The 18785-nt window shown below is 45.4% G+C and overlaps 1 protein-coding gene across 1 annotated transcript in view; it reads left to right on the forward strand.

Moving 5' to 3' along the window:
• The window catches only part of dre4 (SPT16 homolog, facilitates chromatin remodeling subunit dre4), a 126208-nt gene that overhangs the window by 37244 nt on the left and 70179 nt on the right, over positions 1 to 18785 (forward strand). The window contains exons 8-10 of the mRNA XM_065433308.1: positions 8100 to 8366; positions 11438 to 11511; positions 18087 to 18199. Of these exons, the coding sequence (XP_065289380.1) occupies positions 8100 to 8366; positions 11438 to 11511; positions 18087 to 18199 (454 nt within the window). The remainder of the gene's footprint in view (positions 1 to 8099; positions 8367 to 11437; positions 11512 to 18086; positions 18200 to 18785) is intronic.

Genomic DNA, 18785 nt, shown 5'->3' on the forward strand with positions numbered 1-18785 from the left:
GCAATGGAGACGTCCGAGGCAGCTAAACCTAACCTAGGCGACGGTTCAGAGCCGGCCGGCCGTTGACAGCGCAGACGAATTCGTCAGCGCATCAGAGTGAAAGTAGATAATCTTCGACGATCAAGATAGGAGTGGCGAGGAGATGGCAAGCACCTTTATCTGCGAGATCGGCGTCAGGAACGTGAGCGCTGCGGCATGTCCGCTGTGCGGACGGCGCGACCTTTTTTATCTGTGAGTTGGCCAAAAAACGGAAATGACTCGCGTCGTTTTTGGGGTTGTGTTGCAACAATGCAGCGTGTACCACGTCCGTTATCTCGTCAACGTATTCATCGCGGCGTGCATCTCCGGTAGACGACGCTAACGGTGGAGCGCGCCCTTCGGCCAGTCCAAGAGAGAGTTTCGCCATGAATATCAAGGCAGTGGTTGCGGCGCGCGCATTTTGAGCTGGACACAATCAACTCGACCGATTTTGTGCAGTTCTTGGTTTACCAAAACCGATGCACCATAAATCGTTCACTGCCATAACAAAGAAAGTGCACCTTGCTGCTACAAAAGCAGTGGCTGAACTTGGAGTTGGCTCGGAAAGTAACAGCACAGGAAGTGGGTCAGCATGGTGCTTACGAAGACTCTATGAGAGAACAACATATGGCGCAGATGAATTCTAAAGTAGTGCACTGGATCTAGATACCCTGGCCTGCATTATGTGCAATTTTTATATAGATTTCAGCGCTACAACACAAATAAAGAACTTTTATAACTTTCAATCATGTTTTTCTCAGCTTCATATTTTTGGCCAAACATGGCTTTTGTGCACGACATTTGATGTACTTATTGTGGTCCAATCAAGACCAAATTTGGTGTGCATCATCTTTAAGGTGTGTAGAATGCACTGATTTAGGTTTTAGTGCAACCAGTTTATTTTTAGGAATGGAAATGTTCAATACCCTTGGGTACCAATCACTGAAAACAAAGCATCAGGTATGAAATTCTCTTAAAATGTTGCCTGTCAAGGGAATTGCATTATCTTGGTTATTAGCACTCGCTGGAGTGTTGGGGACAAGAAACGCCATCTTGCACTGCTATATCATGCCAACTGCTAGGTCCAGTAGCTGCACAAACATGCACTGTTTCTCACTTATGCATGGCACTTAGGACATGAAAGCATCGATCTATTCTAAAACTAAAAACAGATTTGTAATGAGGATATCAAGCTATATAAGTGGTACAATTTTCATTTGCATAGCGATATTTTCAAAAAAGGTTTCTGAGGAGCGTCTCTCCTTAACAACTTCCATTTTAGGGTATCTCAAGCCGCCATTGTCCATATTTGCTATCAGCCTGCAGAGTGGCCAGACACTCATTGGCGAGAGATATTTTTCAGCCACGCTTTTCGACGCTCCAAGTCGCAGGGGAACTCACGATATTTCACAGTGGGGTCCTTTTTAACATTTGTGTCGCAGAGTGGCGCACAACGGTTGCGCGGCATCGCGCCACATGAACGAGGCTGGCTACGGCACACATGCACACCGAAGAGCCTTAACAAAGCACAGCGAGCACAGGCAAACTTGCTCACACACACGCATGCGAAAAAGCACGAGATGAATGCATATCGCACAAGGCAAACTAGTTCCGACGCGAGAACCAGCGCACGCTCAGCCTCGGCGCGAAGTCGCGAAAGTATCCCCGAGCAGTGGCGCCCTCACCAAGAAAAGTGGTCACAACTGTAAACTCGGCCGAGACGCGCCCGCATATTGTCCGCGGCGCGACGTAGCTGGCCGCACCTTGCTTTGCATCGAGCGGTCGTGGCCAAAACACTATTTTTAAATGAAGTTGCCTAATTTAGCAGGATGTACTTGTTCAGTGACAACCACACAGACCATAGACATGCGTGGGCCAGCGCCTACCCCTGCAATCCAGGCCCAAGCAATCCGTTTCAGCGTCGGTATCTTTAGAGTGTGGGTGTGTTTGGTAGCATAAGTAACTAGGCCACAAGGAAATGAAAACCGTTTTTGCTAAACGATGCGTTATGAATGTTTTATAAAAGCGTTACGTGTTTGCGTATATGCGGACCAGCTAAATATGATTTGAACTGGCGGTCATTTGATGGGGCGGTCAAGAAGGAAAGCCGCGATGAATGAATAAGGTAATAAAATCTGCTCAGTGTGTAGCTCATGAGTTTCATTATACCCTTTAGCAGTTGATGTTGCGCCCTATTGGTATATCTGCAGCAATAATGGCTGAACGCCATGCGTGTGATGTTTTGAATATTTGACACATGCACCACGTCTGCTTACCGGGATGATAGTGCAGCTTGCCGACAAATGACCTAGTTGCTTTCATTAAACTTCTTGGTCACAGATATTCAAAGACAACCGCAATCGTCGCTCAGATTTGCACTCGGGCCACACTATTTTCTGCCCGGCCACACCAGACAGTCATGCTCTTGCCGCTGCAGAACGCAAGCCAAGGATTTAATGTTTCATATTTATAAATAGTCAACCTTAGTGGCCAAATTGAGTTCGTGGCAACAATGTTCACAATGCGACTTGGGCAGATCGAGTCCACAATTTTAATGAACTATCTTTCGGCGCACCGAATATCGGTTGCCATTTTACACTGGCATTATGACACCTGTGGCGGGACTGCAAATAAGCCTGAATAATCGAGCCTATTCAACATATTGGTCCATGACGCAGACCAGAAAGCCAGTGAACATTTATCACTTTGTTGTTTTCAAAAATTTCTTGGAGCTTTTTCTCAGCGAGCGATGTGAAATACTGGCAAATGTGTAATGACCAATACCTCACTTTACATTTATGTATTTATTTACCAATACTGCCTACTTACGTAAGCAGTACATCGCAGGAGCGAATACGTAAGTCTTGAAAACAAAGAAAGGTTAGCAAACATATGTGGTATTCTATCTTGGCTGAATGTCGCTGAGAATTAAAAACAACCAGAGCTTACTACGCGAACGGCGTTCACTGTACCTCCATGGGTGTTGTTCATGGTGGCCGCTGTGAATATTTCACAGTGATTGTGCACCAATATGTTCAGTTGGCTGAATTTATAAGGTAACCTAGTCAATTTGATGTCAGTGAAAAAGTTGTGGATGTCATTGACAAATGACCGCTAACAGCATTCAAAGCAACCTAGGATTTGTGAAGACTTTTTCAACAAGAAATAAATAATGAAGAAAAAACGGCTGTGACCTAGACAACGCTTCTGCGAACTAAAAAGTTGCATCATGTACGCAAACCTCGTCGGACAGTGACACTGGGAAGGAGCGGCCTTGCTTTTTTCTTACCACGTCGGCAGTTTTTGGGGTGAACCGTTGGTCCCTAAAGCGAAGGGGTGCTATCATGTAAGAGTTTGCTTTCTGAACTGTTACAAGACTGTGACCCAGGTTTGCACATTCGTAATACAGCCAAATCTCGATATTACGAATCACGTGGGACCGCCGAAAATTGTTTATTTTGAAATGTCGTAATGAAAAACCTAGGAATGAAAATGATGTACTTTGGCAGTAGACACGTTTGCAGACAAGCATACTCTCAAATAAAAATGTTTCACTCACTTTAAAGCTGCTTTATTTGAAGAAATCGGTGATTTTGGTCATATGGACGACAATGTTCAGACTGACTCCATATTCATTGACTTCTCTAAAGCATTTGATTGCGTTGCTCACTATTGCCTCATTTCTAAACTCTCATGCTTAAACCTTGACGATCTAACAATTTCTTAGATAAACTTCTTGACTTTTCGACAGCAGTCCACTGTTATTGACCAGTACTCTTCCCCTTTGAGTAACGTAACATCAGGCGTACCTCAGGGAAGTGTCCTTGCACCCTTACTCTTCCTGATTTTTATCAATGACTTGCCATCTAACATTAGATTCAGTGCTTGACTATTCGCAGATGACTGCATTATCTACCGTCAAATCCACTCCCCCGCTGATCATATCGCCCTTCAACGTGACCTTCAATGTGTCACTAACTGGGGTTTGGATTGGCAAATGACCCTGAACACTAACAAATGCAGTCTAATGACATTTACTTGCAAAAAATCCTACTCTATTTTCAGTTACTCACTTGGCAATGGTATCGTTGCTCACACATCTTCATACAAGTAGCTTGGCATTATTTTAACACCTAGCCTTTCATGGTCATCCCACATTAAGAAAATAAAGCATCACACACTCTCGGATATCTAAAACGTAACCTTCGCAGCGCTCCTTCCTTCACCAGAAAGATAGCCTACCAAACATTAATCCAACCCTAGCTCGAATTCGCAGCTTCTATATGATCACCTCATCAGGCATATCTAATCCATCTTCTCGAGTCGATCCAAAACCGCGCTGTGCATGTTTCGTTGCCAGAGATTATAGCCCATTTTTGAGCCTAACTAAGATAATGTTGTCGTTGTCACTGTCATCTTTGGAATCGCGCAGGAATATAGCATTACTTTGTCTTCTGCACAAAATCATGCATAATGTACGCCCATCTACCTTACCACTCGTTCGTCCCTCCCGCACATCTAGACGTCTGCATAATCGTCTGTTTCCAACGCATCTTCGGTCACACCAATGCCTTCAACTGCTCAGCTTTGCCATGTGCGATTGCGCTCCAGTGCAATATTTGACTAGTACCGTATTTACACGATTGTAAGTCGACGACTTTTTTAAAATTTGAAAGTCTGAAGTTGGGAGGTCGACTTACAATCGAAACCAAAACATGTCCCCGCCAAAAAAGCGAGACCAACGTGAGCTACAACGCAGTTACAATTTTATGTTTGCTCTATGGCCCTACCCGTATCTTTTTGCTATCTCGCATGTTTGTTCGCTTTTAGGAAGGGTTTTTCAACATTTTAAAGAGTTTTACAGTGCACGCAAAAATCATGGGCCGGGGGGGTGTCGATAGTTGATGGAAGCGCCGCTGTTCCTATTTGCGGCGGCACCCTCAGAACAACGGCGCTTGCGGGGACTATCGGTTGTTCATGGAAGAACAGACACCGCTCACGGGTTTCTCTTTCTCTGTTGAAAGGCATTGGCATTGGTTTGACGCGTTCCACTTGACTGCCGGCTACGTGCTACTTCTATGCTTCCCCAGTCGTCATGAGTGCTCTAGGCCCACTAATCGTTTGGCACTCGTTCACAGCAGCGTTCAAGAGGGCTGCCATCCTTTACCCCAAAGAAAAAAATCACTGCGCAGCGGTCCGCAATTTCTAATTTTCTGAACGGGTGGTGTGAGAGTGGAGACTGCAGCGAAGCGATATTTTCACTTGTGACGGCAAGTGAGAAATTTCCCACGTGCTGAAGTCTGGACGCTTTCTGGAGCTGTAGGCTAAGTTTGTGGCGTACGTCGCTGAAATGCGTGATCGGTCCCTGCCAGTGAAGTGCGACATGGTCATTTTCATGACCATGACAAGCCCGGACCTTTGCCTTTTAAGGCCCTAGGGGGGTATTCTGTAAGAGTCCACCTAGTGGACTGTCCATTTCGACCACTGCTGATTGGATGCAGCTGTATGAGTGAGGAGGAGACGAGCGGCACCAGCCAATCAGCAGCGGCCGAAATGGACAGTCCACTAGGTGGATTCCTACAGAATACCTCCCCTGCTCCGTCGTGAGTACGAATGGCTGGCGGCAGAATACCGCGAAATTACGCCAACCGCACCTGTCAAAAGAGCCTCCCTGACGGCTGCGTGTGGTGGGGTGCATTCGGCGTGGGCTGCTGTTCCACAAGATGTCGTGATGCGGTCATTTGCCAAATGTGAAATTTCGCTGGACTGCGATGCACTGTGCAACCGTTGCAACGATGACGATGGCAGCACTAGTGAAGATGAGTAGTCCAGTGACCATGTCAGCTACTAATAAATTTTCTTTATCGAATGCGCCCTCTGGTATGCTCTTTTTTTTTTTTCCTGTCACGCGATATGGGGTCAACTTACATTCGAGTCGACTTACAATCGTGTAAATACGGTACCTCATCGGGTACTTCTTCCCTCCTTTGCACTGCAACCCTTTGAAGGGCATTGTCCGGTCTGGCAGGAGCTGATAAAAACATGTGGTCTCATCCGCGTTGAAAATATTGTCTTCAACGTACGATTCAGCCACCTCTAGAAAACGATCATTGCGCCAGGAATCTGCGCCTTCTCTATCAGCAGCCTTTTCCTCACCGGAGAGTACCTACTAAGTTATTCCGTTCCTTTGGCGGAAATGAAAAAGCCAACCTGCACTGGTGTCGAGCCCAGTTATATCAAGTGCATGAGCAAGTTCGTGGACTTTTTCTTGGAGCATTGGGCCAGACACTGGAACGTTTGGCAGTCTGCCATTTTTGAACCACATCAGAACAGCTTGGTCCACATTTCAAAAGTTATCCAGTCGCAGCCGTTTCCTTATAGGAGCGAGTTGCGATTCCCGGTGAAGTTTGACAATCTTGTCTCGGTCTTTCAAAATGGTCGCGACGGTCGATGGGGCAATGCCACGCTATCTGCACACGTCGATTTGCTTTTTCCCTGCATCAATTTCCTGCAATACATCCAGTTTGTCCTGCAGCGAAAACTACTTTCACTTCTTGGCGCTGTTGCTAGTTGCATTCATCGTTGGATCTTGTGCAAATATCGCCAAACCTTTGTCATGAAGTTCTTGAAGTTCGTGGTAAAGCAGTTGGCACTCGACATGGTGATGATGATAGCTACTGCACTTGCGGTTTGTTTCACACGAGAGTGGCAGCGCTGTTACTTTAGTCGAGTTCTTTAGTTACTTTAGCTGAATTCATAATACTGATGTCCCTCAGTTATAAAGGGGAAATTAAACAATGTGCATTATTCTGAAGTATGTGCTCTATTGAAATTCGTAGTTCTGAAATATTGAAAATATAGGCAATCTGGTGGGGATTTTTAAAATATTCGTAAATTTGAGGAATTTGTTAATGTGGGTTTGTAGTAACAAGAGTTGACTGAAAAGGTTTCAATATAAAATCTCTTCCTAACGGAAGCTTTATGTTTGTAGCACACATCGTTAGCTGTTGTCATGATTTTAATATTAATTTTAATCTTATGCAGCTTACAGTGAATTGTTTTTAGGCTTTTTTAGAGCCATGGTACATCTCTCCATATCCCGCTTGCCAAATAATTTTATGCATAATAGACAATCCATTACTATATGTATGGTATATGTACGTAGCTGGCCCTTGCACCATTAGAAACGACACGTTCATTGACAGGTTTTGGCTTTGGAAAATTGAATAATTTCTGCTAGTTGTCTGTTCTTTCCAACCTGTGCCTTATTATACCGCATCAATTTCTCATAAACTCGGAGGCGTTTGACCGTGTTCTGATCGTCACTCATCACGTTTACTGTCGAGCAGTAAACTCAGGATTGGGGGTAGAACCTGCAAGAGTGCACCCTTGCAGTTTGCAAACCCGCGCTCCTTGCTACTGAGAGGCAGGCTTTTCTGCAAAGCTTAGAAGTCCAGTGTCTAAGCGTGTTTTACAGGTCAAATTTTTGCGAGCAGCGTGAAATATTGCAAAAATCGGCACAAAATCACACTTTCTTAGATTAGACAGAAATAAAAACTAAGAACCATGTTTGCTCCCGCGCAGCCAGCAATATATTTAATTTGTTTCAAATATTCTTATCTAATCAAATGCAAGCCTTTCTGGATTCTGGGTGTCAAATTTCATAAAAACCTAAGCTGGACAGAGGACATAATAAGGCATGCGCTAAGGTTGCACGATCTGTTGGGTTGTTGCAACGGATCCGATGCTTCGTGTCTGTCGGGCTTCTCGGGCTTCTCGGACAACTGTACTTTTCATTTGTGCACTCGCATCTTAGCGACTGCCTCTTAGTATGGCGAAATGGTAATAAAGCAGAAATAGAAAAATTGGCAGTACTGCAATGGCGAGGCTGTTCGGTTGCTTAACTTCTCAAAACAATACATAGGATCGTCTATATTAATGATGTGCTACAACATTCTTAATATTAGCGAATAATATTCGAAATTTTCCAATACTTGCACACCCCTACTAATCCTTCAAACTCTACATATTTTCCTTGAGGGTCTTTTTAATCATGTTGGTCTCTCTCTCTCTCCACACAGTGACAAGAATACGTTGCACTTTGGGGCCATCACTTGTGCATTGGGGGCCCGTTACAAGTCTTACTGCTCCAACATCGTCCGCACGCTGCTGGTAAATCCTAGCCAAGAGCAGCAGGATCTCTATGACTTCTTGTTGCAACTTGAAGAAGAAGTGGTCCTTGAGAAGCTTCGAGATGGAGTTAAGCTGTGCGATGTGTTTGCAGCTGTAATGGCACGCGTCAACAAGGACCACAAAGAGCTTGCCGACAAAATGACTAAAAATGTTGGGTAAGTGACCCACTCGTGTCAAGTTGGTTTGAATTCTCTGATGGCACCCGTCATAGTGGCTGATGTCCGTGGGTGTGCTGCATACTTGGCTATGAATAAATTCCTATTAAGGCACTTGTGCTACATCATCTTACAAATTTTAGTTATTTTCCATGATAGGAATATCACAAATATTTTAGATGAGATCTATTTGTTTAAGGGCACAGGGTAGGCCCCTATACCTCCCATGTATTTTGAGCCTTACTTAAGACCCATTTTCTCAGTAACCACTGTGCATACCACATTCGGGTCTGTTTCATTTGATTCACAGTTATGTCTTCTTGCAATAGAACTAGAACTAAGATAATTTTTCAAATATTAAAGCTTTTGCAATTTTTTTGCGAACACAGCGGGTGTTTTCTGAAGAAAACAGTTCAAGAAAAATTGACTATTAGTATACTTGTACCATAGTAGTTCAGCAGCTGTTCATTGCTCTCTAATTTATGCTGGCTAAAAATCGGCCTTCTGTCATTTCAAGTTTTTATAATAATGGGAAAATGTAAAAAAAAAAGTATCAGGATGTTGAAGATCATACACAAAAAAAAATGTAGACCATTTTTTTTTAATCAAATACAGGATGAAACAAACAATTTGCCTAATAGCCACCAGCCATATAGTCATCATCAGATTCAGCTTTTGCTTCTTTGTCTTGTTTTGCTGGCTTGTTTTGTGTGTTCTGCCTTTCTTTGGGCAAAAAGTCTGACGGTCATCTCACCCAACCACGTCACAATGTTGTGCCCTGGCGACATGCAAAATGCCTTCAGGACATTAACTCGGGTCATGCAGCCTTCGTTAAATCTGAGCACAGCATCAAAGGTGGCAGTTTTGAGCACCTGCATTCCGAGAAACACATTGTTCGATGTGTTCCAGTCACCCACATTCAATAAACTGCACTGTGTACCATTAGGCTGACACATTCTTTTTAAAAACCTGCTAAGCCAGTTTCAATTTTGAAAAATTTTACATGCTAAAGAAATGAGTGATTACCAGGTTGTGCAATGTCTAAAGAAAGAGGCCACGACTGCTACTCACTTGGTTTCGAAAAGCTGGTCGCTCTGGCTCAATCAAAACACTGAAAAGTATGGGGGTGGGGAGGTGGGCAGAATATTGTTCAGACCTGAGGATTTCAACAAGGTGAAATGTTCTCATAAATTTGTGAAATGTGCTTTCCCTCGTCACTTTTATTCTGCTTACAATGGCCTGAGGGACTGGAGGAGTACATATAGTTTCAGAAATCCTTAGTACACTAGGGAGTCCTTTCAGGAAATTGGTCCTCTTGCCTCTGTTGCTTAGCAGGGCCTCAGTGTTTCTATCAATGCTCTGTCTTTCATGCGAAACTGCACCTTTTTGTCTTCCTGCTCCTTTGTAGCAATTGTTACGAACGGGTGGATGTCTGATTTTCTCTTTATTACCTAATTATAGCATATGTGGCTGCATTTCTTCACCAAAAATAAGTGATATGCTAAGTACTACTACAGTCGCCGACCGTTTATTCGGACCTCACAGGGACTGCGGAAATGTCTGAATAAACAGGTGTCCGAAAAAGCAAATTAAGAAAAAAGAAAAAAAGAAATCCTTTATTTCCATGCATTTATTCGAAGGCTCGGCAGTAGGCTTGAAGAAATCGGGAATGCGGCGTTGCACCTGGTTCTGTTTACGCGCAGTCAGATAAGCCTGAATCTCGGAGAGGGTCTTACGGTCACTATAGGCGGCTGAAAGCACACTCACTGCTTGTACACGCTCCGTATGCGATGGCAGCATAGCACATGGTGCGTCATCTTCAGACTCAAGAGTCATCGTCCGATGGTGCAGCAGAAACCTGACGAATGATGTTGCCGTCGTTGAGTTCTGCGCACGTCAGTACAGCAGTGTCAGCACCTGTGAAACTGTCAAATGAGACAGTGTCCGCAGTCGCAATGCAATCACTGTGCAGGTCTCGGCAGAATATTTTCCGCATCAGTAGGGAGCACATCGGAAGGCGATAAATCTTAGGCCTCCCGGCACCCGCTTGCCGCATTCCCCAGCGCAGTCTGCGCGGGCACTGTCGGCGCCATTAGAGACTTGACGCGATGTTTCCGTATGCCGCGTTGGATCACCGAAACCTCGACGCAGCACACAAAGCACACACCGCCGCGCCGACACCAGTAACACAAACGAAAAAAACGTGGCCTGCTCGCAGCGTCGTGCGCGAAGAAACAAATCAGCTGCTGGATTGTCTTGACATGGCTTACTTACTAAGCTGAAACCGGAACGACTGCAGAGCCACTCTATCGAACCAGGCAGAAACGATGATGATGAGCGGGGATTTCCAGTAGCGCCACTTCGTGGGGCAGCAAGGAAGCTCCGTTCAAAACAAAAATGGCATTCAGCAAGTCGAACCATGCACCGGTCAGAATCAGTGCATGGTGCTCTCGACCGAGTTGGCTCAAGGAGTGTCCGAAAAATCAGACGAGAGGTTGCAAGGTGTCTGAACTTTCGGCAGTTGTTATACATTATGGTCTATGGGGAGAATGGCGGTGCCGCGAAGCTGACCGAATAATCGGGCATGTCCGAATTTTTGGAGTCCGGAAAATCGGTCGGCTACTGTATTTGAACTATTTGAATAAAGTAATTGAGATTTATTTGAATTCGGTTTAACATGTACTATTCATCCATCCTTAGATGTGTTCAGATGAACTCCTTTGCTTGCATCTTGATAGTTTTGAGCCTGGTCATGCTCATGGTAGAATTGGATGTAGGTGTCGCGTCTAAGAAAATTTTCAAGTTGCCTTCGGAACCCCCGAAAACTTGTTACCAAGCATAATCGGCACATTTCTGGGCACATGTGGGTGCACTGCTTGTAAGAAAGGCACACGGCATGCAGTGTGTGACATTACAGCACTCCTTTGAATGTGTGTGCCTATCTTTTCTGTTCATGAATGATCCTTCTATTAAGTTCTACTGTTGTTGAGTGTAGAACTGCTGTTTGTTTTGGTTAATTATCTGCTCTCTTCACTTTGTTCTTTCATTGCATTTGTCTTCTCTTACAAAAGGTTTGCAACTGGAATCGAGTTTCGCGAGAGCTCCCTGGTGATTCAGTCGAAGACCACGGCAGTTGCTCGTAAAGGTTTGTTGTTTAGTTCCTTATAATAATTCATAAGCTCACGTATGTAGACACTAAACATAAGAATATTACATATTTACCTAAAGGGAATCCCCAGCACTTTTCTCGGCAGTGCTGATTATAGTCGAAATCAGATCATTATGTTGCAGTGTTAGAATTTTTTTTATTATTATTACTTACGAATGTCTACGCCCTGAAACAGACAAAAAAATTGTCAGGTTTTTAATACCAATATTATGGATTAATATAATGTGTCCTCATATGAAGACTTGCAGTAAAGTAACATACGATCAGTGTCAGATTTTTCTGACGCTCTAGTAGCCGTGGAAATATTCAAGAAAGCTGGGCACTTAGAAAAAAATGAATGCATGCTGTTTACTGCCAGCAAAGGCACAAATCACCATAGGCACGTCCAAAATAGCTGTGAAGGCCAGCCAGTACACCTAGGTATACGAGTGCTCAAAATCTGTTGGAATACCGTCTTGGAGACAGAAAAATTGCGGAAAAATTATTTTTTGGGGATTCCACGGTGTCTGCCAACCGGGGAAACCTGGAATTCTCAGGGATATTGAGTAGTCTGGAAAAACTCGGGGAATTTGTGGTTCTATCGGGGAAAATTAGCTGTAATTTAATTGAAAGAGAACGAAAGTCGCGGTAATGCTGGCTCGAGTAACAGAGGAATCGTAACGAATGGACTTTGACACTGTGTTGTGGGCTGGAGGAGTTGCCAGAGTACAGTCAACCAGTGACTTTCCGGACGGCAGATAATTCGGACGGCTTCATGGCCCAACTACATAACCCGTAGGGTCAATGTATAAGAACGTCTGAAATTTAGGATGCAAGAACCCTTCTCTAGATTTTCCGGACTTTTTGCCGTGATCGCAAGTCCGAAACGGCATTAATAAAAGCCACAGCCGCCGCCATTTTGATAACCCCACTGCCTCGAACTGGCACACTCGCACGCAGATCCACTGGTAGCCGTGACCACCGTGGTAATGCTAGGCCTAGCTGCTTTGAGGTTCGGTATTAACCTTCTTGCTGTTCTGTGCCATGTTTTTCATTGAAAGAATTCGCCGCTGTCAGTAATGGCACTGACACTGCCTTTGTGGTCATCGCGATTGGCTTCGAAGTTCGCAAAGCACAGCGCGTTGCATAATGCTGGTTCCCGAAGGTCAGCTTCACCTCATTACAGCAATGTTAGGCTGTGAAGCATAGCAAGTGTGGGAAGAGGCAACTGTTATGGGACACTATATGTATTCCTTAACTTAACCATACACACATTCACCCGCCATCTCCTGTCACAGTATGAGCTCCAATATGCCTAATAAGTGTACTGGCAGGCCTTCAAAGCTTTTTCGGGCGTGCTTGTGGGGATTTGAGCCCTTAAGGGCTGTAGAAAACATGCATTCATTCCCCTAGGGAGTCCGAAAAATTGTACGCTGACTGTACAACTGTCCAAGAGCATGCTTCAAATAGTATGTGTGGTGAACGCGCAGCTGAAGGAGAACAAGAAGACAAAGGACCTATGCATTGAGAAATGAACGGGAAAGGAAGCATGCCGCTGCTTTCTTGAAGGAGCTTGCACTCTAAAAGTGTTGGCTGACGCTGAAGTGCAAGTGTCTCTTATCCAAGCAAAAAAGAAAAAAACTCTTAAAACAGTGAAACGCAACACTAAGGTGTTCTGCGTGGGCTGAGAGTATGTCAGGACAGTTGAGGTTGACTTACCCGCTTTTGAGAGAGAATTTCACTTGTGATAAAGCTCGGGAGTTCGCGGGATCGAATCCCAGCCACGGCGGCCACATTTTGATGGGGGCGAAATGCGAAAACACCCGTATACTTAGATTTAGGTGCACGTTAAAGAACCCCAGGTGGTTCGGAGTCTTCCACTACAGCGTGCCTCATAATCCGAAAGTGGTTTTGGCACGTAAAACCACATAATTTAGTGATAAAGTTCGGGCCTCATACCAATTAGCTTGCTATCAGTTGATAGGAATAGCTCATATTTGAGAATGTTCGACTCCATTTGCAATGGGTTTAACTATTTATTTAAAAAATCCTTTATTCCCTGTGGATGAATAGATAAGATGAATAAGATAAACACTACCCCTTACTATTCAAACTGGATTAAGTTGTTTTTTTTATTTTTTAACAGGCTTACTAGAGAGTGGCACCATTAGACGACATGATGTAGGGAGCCCATCTTGACAAAACAATGTTTTAAATCACTGGGGGAATATTGCAAAGGCACTCAGGGAAAACCTGGAAAACTCAGGGAATTGGGAAATGTCAACTTGATAGACACCCTGGATTCTACAGTGTGATGCATTATCTCTGATATTTTCACCCCTCTTGGACCAATATTTTGGATGTAATGGCATTTTATATCATGTTGGTGAGCTGTATTTTTACTGATAGACACGAAAAAAATGGCCGTTTTTCATGACGCGCAGTAGAACAAGGACTGCAAGGGACAACAAACACTGCACCGACAAATTATAAGTTTCCGATTGTAGCCGTCTTAGTCTTGTTTGAAAGTGCCGCTCTTCTCGTTAATTTTCTCTCTTCTCGCCAGCCCTGCTGTCGTCACCGATCCTCCAAACGCGGCGCATGGTCGGTTAGCGTTGTTGTCCTCGCTCATTCTCTGAAGGGCGCCGCCACCGCGGGTCGGTCGAAGCACGTGCAGCGGGCTGAAATACCGTAAAAACCGGAGTATAGGTCGGACCGGAATATTGGTCGATCCCCTAACGAATTCTAAAAATGAAAAAAATATTTTTCAATGGCAAAACTACCGAAAAACATTACACCCTTACCTAGAAACAAATGCGACTCACCGGGTTGCACAATGGTGACAGTATTTATTGAAATGCTGCTCGCATGTACACCTGGCAAAGTTTTTAGCGGTATCGCGCTAAAGACTAACGGCGCTGAGCAGTGAAACAAACGAGATATGCGCATGTGTACGCATGCCCTTACTTTCGCTATTTCACCGCTCCTTGCCATGATGATAAGGTGCTGACAAACACGCGGGTTGATGGTTGCGCGATACTGTTAAAAATTCGTCGGGTGTACAGTACACAGAAGGGCCTGAAGTCCGCAAGCGCTACTCCGAATCGGAGCAACACCTTTGATCAGAGTCGGATGATGAGTGCTTCTCGCTGTCCAGTCCATTGGCACGTGCGATCTCTACCGCTTTCAAACGAATGCATTCGACAACACGCAGCTCTCGGACGGACTCCGCAACCTTGCCTTCTGGTTCTGCAGTCTGCTGCGATCCGGCCACGAAATGACGTTTTCTTTTGGTTGCTGCAAGTTGTAATACGTTGCTTTTGCCTCCGCCACTACCGAATGCTATTTTCGGATACTCCAAGTTCGCGCTGTGCCGCCAGGTTGCCGTGGGCTTCCGCGTACTCAATCGCCTCTTTCTTGAAGGCGACGGTGAATTTACGTCGGCTTCCGCTCATTTTGAAACAAAATGAAAATGCAGCCTTTAATTAATACAACTTTGCGACAGTGGAAACGCAAAATGCCGGTGCCATAATGTCGCCACTCCATAGAATAAAGAACCAACGCCGCGCTGCTGATGATGGCGATGGCGGCTGTTTACTTCATCCGCCCATTGTTGCAAGACTTCCGTAGTTTTTCCGCCAATGTCCGGTATTAAGTCGAGGGTCGACTTTTCGCGATGGTTTTTTGAAAAAAAGTTCGACCTATATTCTGGTTTTTACGGTAGCTGGCATGTTGCCACCCCGGCCGGCCATTCCTAACAGTGCGGCCGAACCACCGTCCATGACTGCGGAATAGGCTTACAAATTAAAGCGGTTCTGGCAGCGGCCGGTGTTGATGTGGCATTGCAGCAGAACTACTGCAGCCGAACGATTTGGAGAAATGAAACAAGACTTAAAAAAACTGCAAGACTTTGCTTCAAAGCCGGCTACCAAGCGAAAATGGATTTTCTCGCTCACGCTGATGGAGCTGCGGCTGGCTTGGATGCGATGGAGGACACGCTTCGTTATCGTAAGCCACAATTCTGTAAATGCTCTGCTCTCTTGTGTAAAGTGCAAGTTGCGGTGCGGCAGTGAGCAAAGGCGAACGTGACTGTGGTCTCACCATAGAGATAGTCATCTTGTGTGCAACCTGCGGGGATGCCACGTGTGCATCGAAAAACAATGTGCTTCCCCTTTCCTCTGGAACAGTCTCGCTGTGCATGAAATGCGGAGAACAGGTAATTGTCGAACGACGTTAAAGGACATTTTCCGATTAAGGTTATTCATCTCGTGCGTGATCTGCACCGCGTTGACAATTGAGGTAATTCTTATATTGCCAACTACTATGTACAGGGGAACCCCGTTTATACGTCCCCCGGTTTTGCGACGACCCGGGTTTTACGATGGATTAGCGCAGTCCCGGCGAAGTCCCCCATAGAAGCAATGCATTAAAAACCCCGGTTATCTGACGTAATTTCACGCCTGACCCGCGTTATACGATGACCCTCGCGAGGCGCGATGTGGAACGGCGGACGAAAGAAAAGTGCCGCGGGTCTCTTTCCTCGCTCCGTCTCTCTGCATGCGGAGCGCTTCACACCGTTCAACCAGTTCGCTCCGGCGCAGCTTTCTTCCCTGTCTCGTCTCACTGTTCATTTCTCTCTCCCCCACTAGCAGCCGCCCGCAATGCTCACTGCTGAAATATCGCCTTTTCTTCTCCACAGTCACTTTCTCCCCTCTCTTCGCGGTGTTGTCGCCTCTCGTCCCGTTGGGGAAGCGATTCTCTCCTCTTCCCCCCCCCCCCCCCCCTTCAGCAGCAGCTGCCCGTGACGCCCGCTGTGCTGAAATGGCGCCTTTTCTTCTCCACAATCACTTTCTCCTTCTCTTCTCGGTGGCGTCGCCTCTTGTCGCGTTTGGGAAGCGTTTCTCTCCTTCCAGTTTCCCAGCAGCAGATAGCCGACAAAGTAGCGCGGAGAGGCCTAGGTTTATCGCATGTGTTCGTCATAATCGTAGCGATCGGCGTTCAACGGAGGTTTTGAGTTGTGTGGAGCAACGCGACGCACTATGTCCCGAAAGCGGACACTGCTGTCGCTCAGCGATAAGCTGAATATTATCGAGAAAGCGGAAAAGCGGCATGGAGCCACAAAAGCCAACATTGCCCGGGACTTTAAGATACCTGAATCTTTGCCTAAGACGATCCTGGCAAACAAAGCAGTGATATTGCAGAATGCCAACAAGTTCGGGCTCGAGCGGAAAACAGCAAAAGGGCAGTATGAGAAGTTAGAAAAAGTTTTCGTCAAGTGGCTGCATCAAGCACTGAGCTCTGCGATCAACGCTGACGGCGCCATTTTAAAAGAAAAGGCGGACCTTGTGGCATTGCGTCTGGCATCGATGACTTTCAGGTATCAAACAGGTGGGTAAATCACTTTAAAAAACAAAACAGGATTGTGAACAGCCGCTCCTGCAGAGAAAGCACTTCCATGGACGTTTCGACGAAGAACGAGTGGATGGAGTCGCTGCCGGGGATGATTGCTGCATACAAGCCCTGCGACGTTTTCAACGCTGATGAGAGCGGTATTTTTTACCATATGCAGCCCGAGCAAACCCTTCTGTTTAAGGGTGACAGCTGTTATGGTGGCAAGCGTAGTAAATAGCGTGTGACGGCACTATTCTGTGCTAACGAGGATGGTTCCCAGAGGCTGCCTGTGCTCGTTGTTGGGAAGTTAGCAAAGCCACAATGCTTTAAGAACTTGAAGACGCTGCCGTGCAGCTACAGCTTGAACAAAAAGGCGCGGATGACATCTTCACTCTTAAGCAATTTTTTGCGGCAGCTGGATAACAAAATGGGTGCTAAGGTGAGAAAAATATTGCTTTTCGTGAACAATGCACCATGCCACCCACCTGATACGTTCAGCCTGAGGAACATAAAGGTTGTTCTTTTTCCGCCCAACTGCACAAGCCGGCTGCACCGGCAGGATGCCGGCATCATTAAGTGCGTCAAGCAAGGGTACCGGAAGCGGTTAGTGCTTTGTGCTCACTGTGCTCGACGCCATGCATTTTATTGCCAGTTGTGGAACGCAGTGTCGCGACGCACAATTGCTAACTTGTTCAAGCACTGTGACTTTAAGTCTGCTAGTACATTGTCTCATCGGGCTGAAAAACCAGTGTGTAATTATGTTTCCAGGTGGGCGGCTTAGGCAGACTCGGGGTGTTTGTGGCAGATGGGAACACATACGGTACCCCTTTACATTTGCACATGATTATGTGAACCAGGGGCCGTATTTTACATAATTTTTTATTGTCTGTAGGAAAAGCACTAGAAGTACAATATCAGCCCCTGCAAGACTTTAGAATGCCACAAATATTGAATACTTTGTGTTTATGTGCATAGAAGAATATAAAAAGCCTAAAGCACAGGCGTATCAATTCACAAAAGCTGATTAGAAATATTGATGACATGCTCTAAGTTGAATCAGTCATTCATCATTGCACCGTGATATAGTAGGCTCTATTGAGTAGCTTTTCTTTAGCAGGTTAAAGCAATCAAGATTTGAATATTTGTGGTTGAGGTTGCTGTAATCACGTCTTCTGTTATAGGTATGGTCTTCAACATCAACATAGGCTTCTCTGGTCTTCAATTGAAAGCAAGCGGCGATGAAGGCATCAAGACATACGCACTTTTTATTGGAGACACAGTCTTGGTAAATGAGGTAAGTTAGCTACCATTGCTTGCAAGTAATTGAACAATATATTCTAATGCATAGATATGTTGCAAGCTTGCATCGAGAATGCGCTGTTACCGTATTTACACGATTGTAAGTCGACCACTTTTTTAAAATTTTGAAAATCTGAAGTGGGGGGGGGGGTTCGACGTACAATCGAAACCAAAACATGGCACTGCCAAAAAAACGAGAAACGAGACCAACGGGAGCTACAACGTAGTTACAATTTTATGTTTGCTCTATGTCCCTACCTGTAGCTTTTCGCTATCCTGCGTGTTTGTTTGCTTTTTGGAAGCGTTTTTTAACATTTTTGAGAGTTTTACAGTGCACGCAACACTTATAGGGGGATGTCAATAGTTGATGGAAGCCCCGCTGTTCCCATTTGCGGCGGCACCCTCAGAACGGCAGCGCTTGCGGAAAGTATCGGTAGTTCATGGAAGAGTAGGCACCGCTCGCGGGTTTCTCTTTCCCTGTTGCGCTTAGCTTTCTCTATAGTTTGACAAAGGCATTGGTTTGATGCGTTCCACTTGACTGCCGGCTATGTGCTGCTTCTATGCTTCCTCAGTCGTCAAGA

The sequence above is a fragment of the Dermacentor albipictus genome, chromosome 1 (genome assembly GCF_038994185.2).
Source record: "Dermacentor albipictus isolate Rhodes 1998 colony chromosome 1, USDA_Dalb.pri_finalv2, whole genome shotgun sequence".
Lineage (NCBI taxonomy): Eukaryota > Metazoa > Arthropoda > Arachnida > Ixodida > Ixodidae > Dermacentor > Dermacentor albipictus.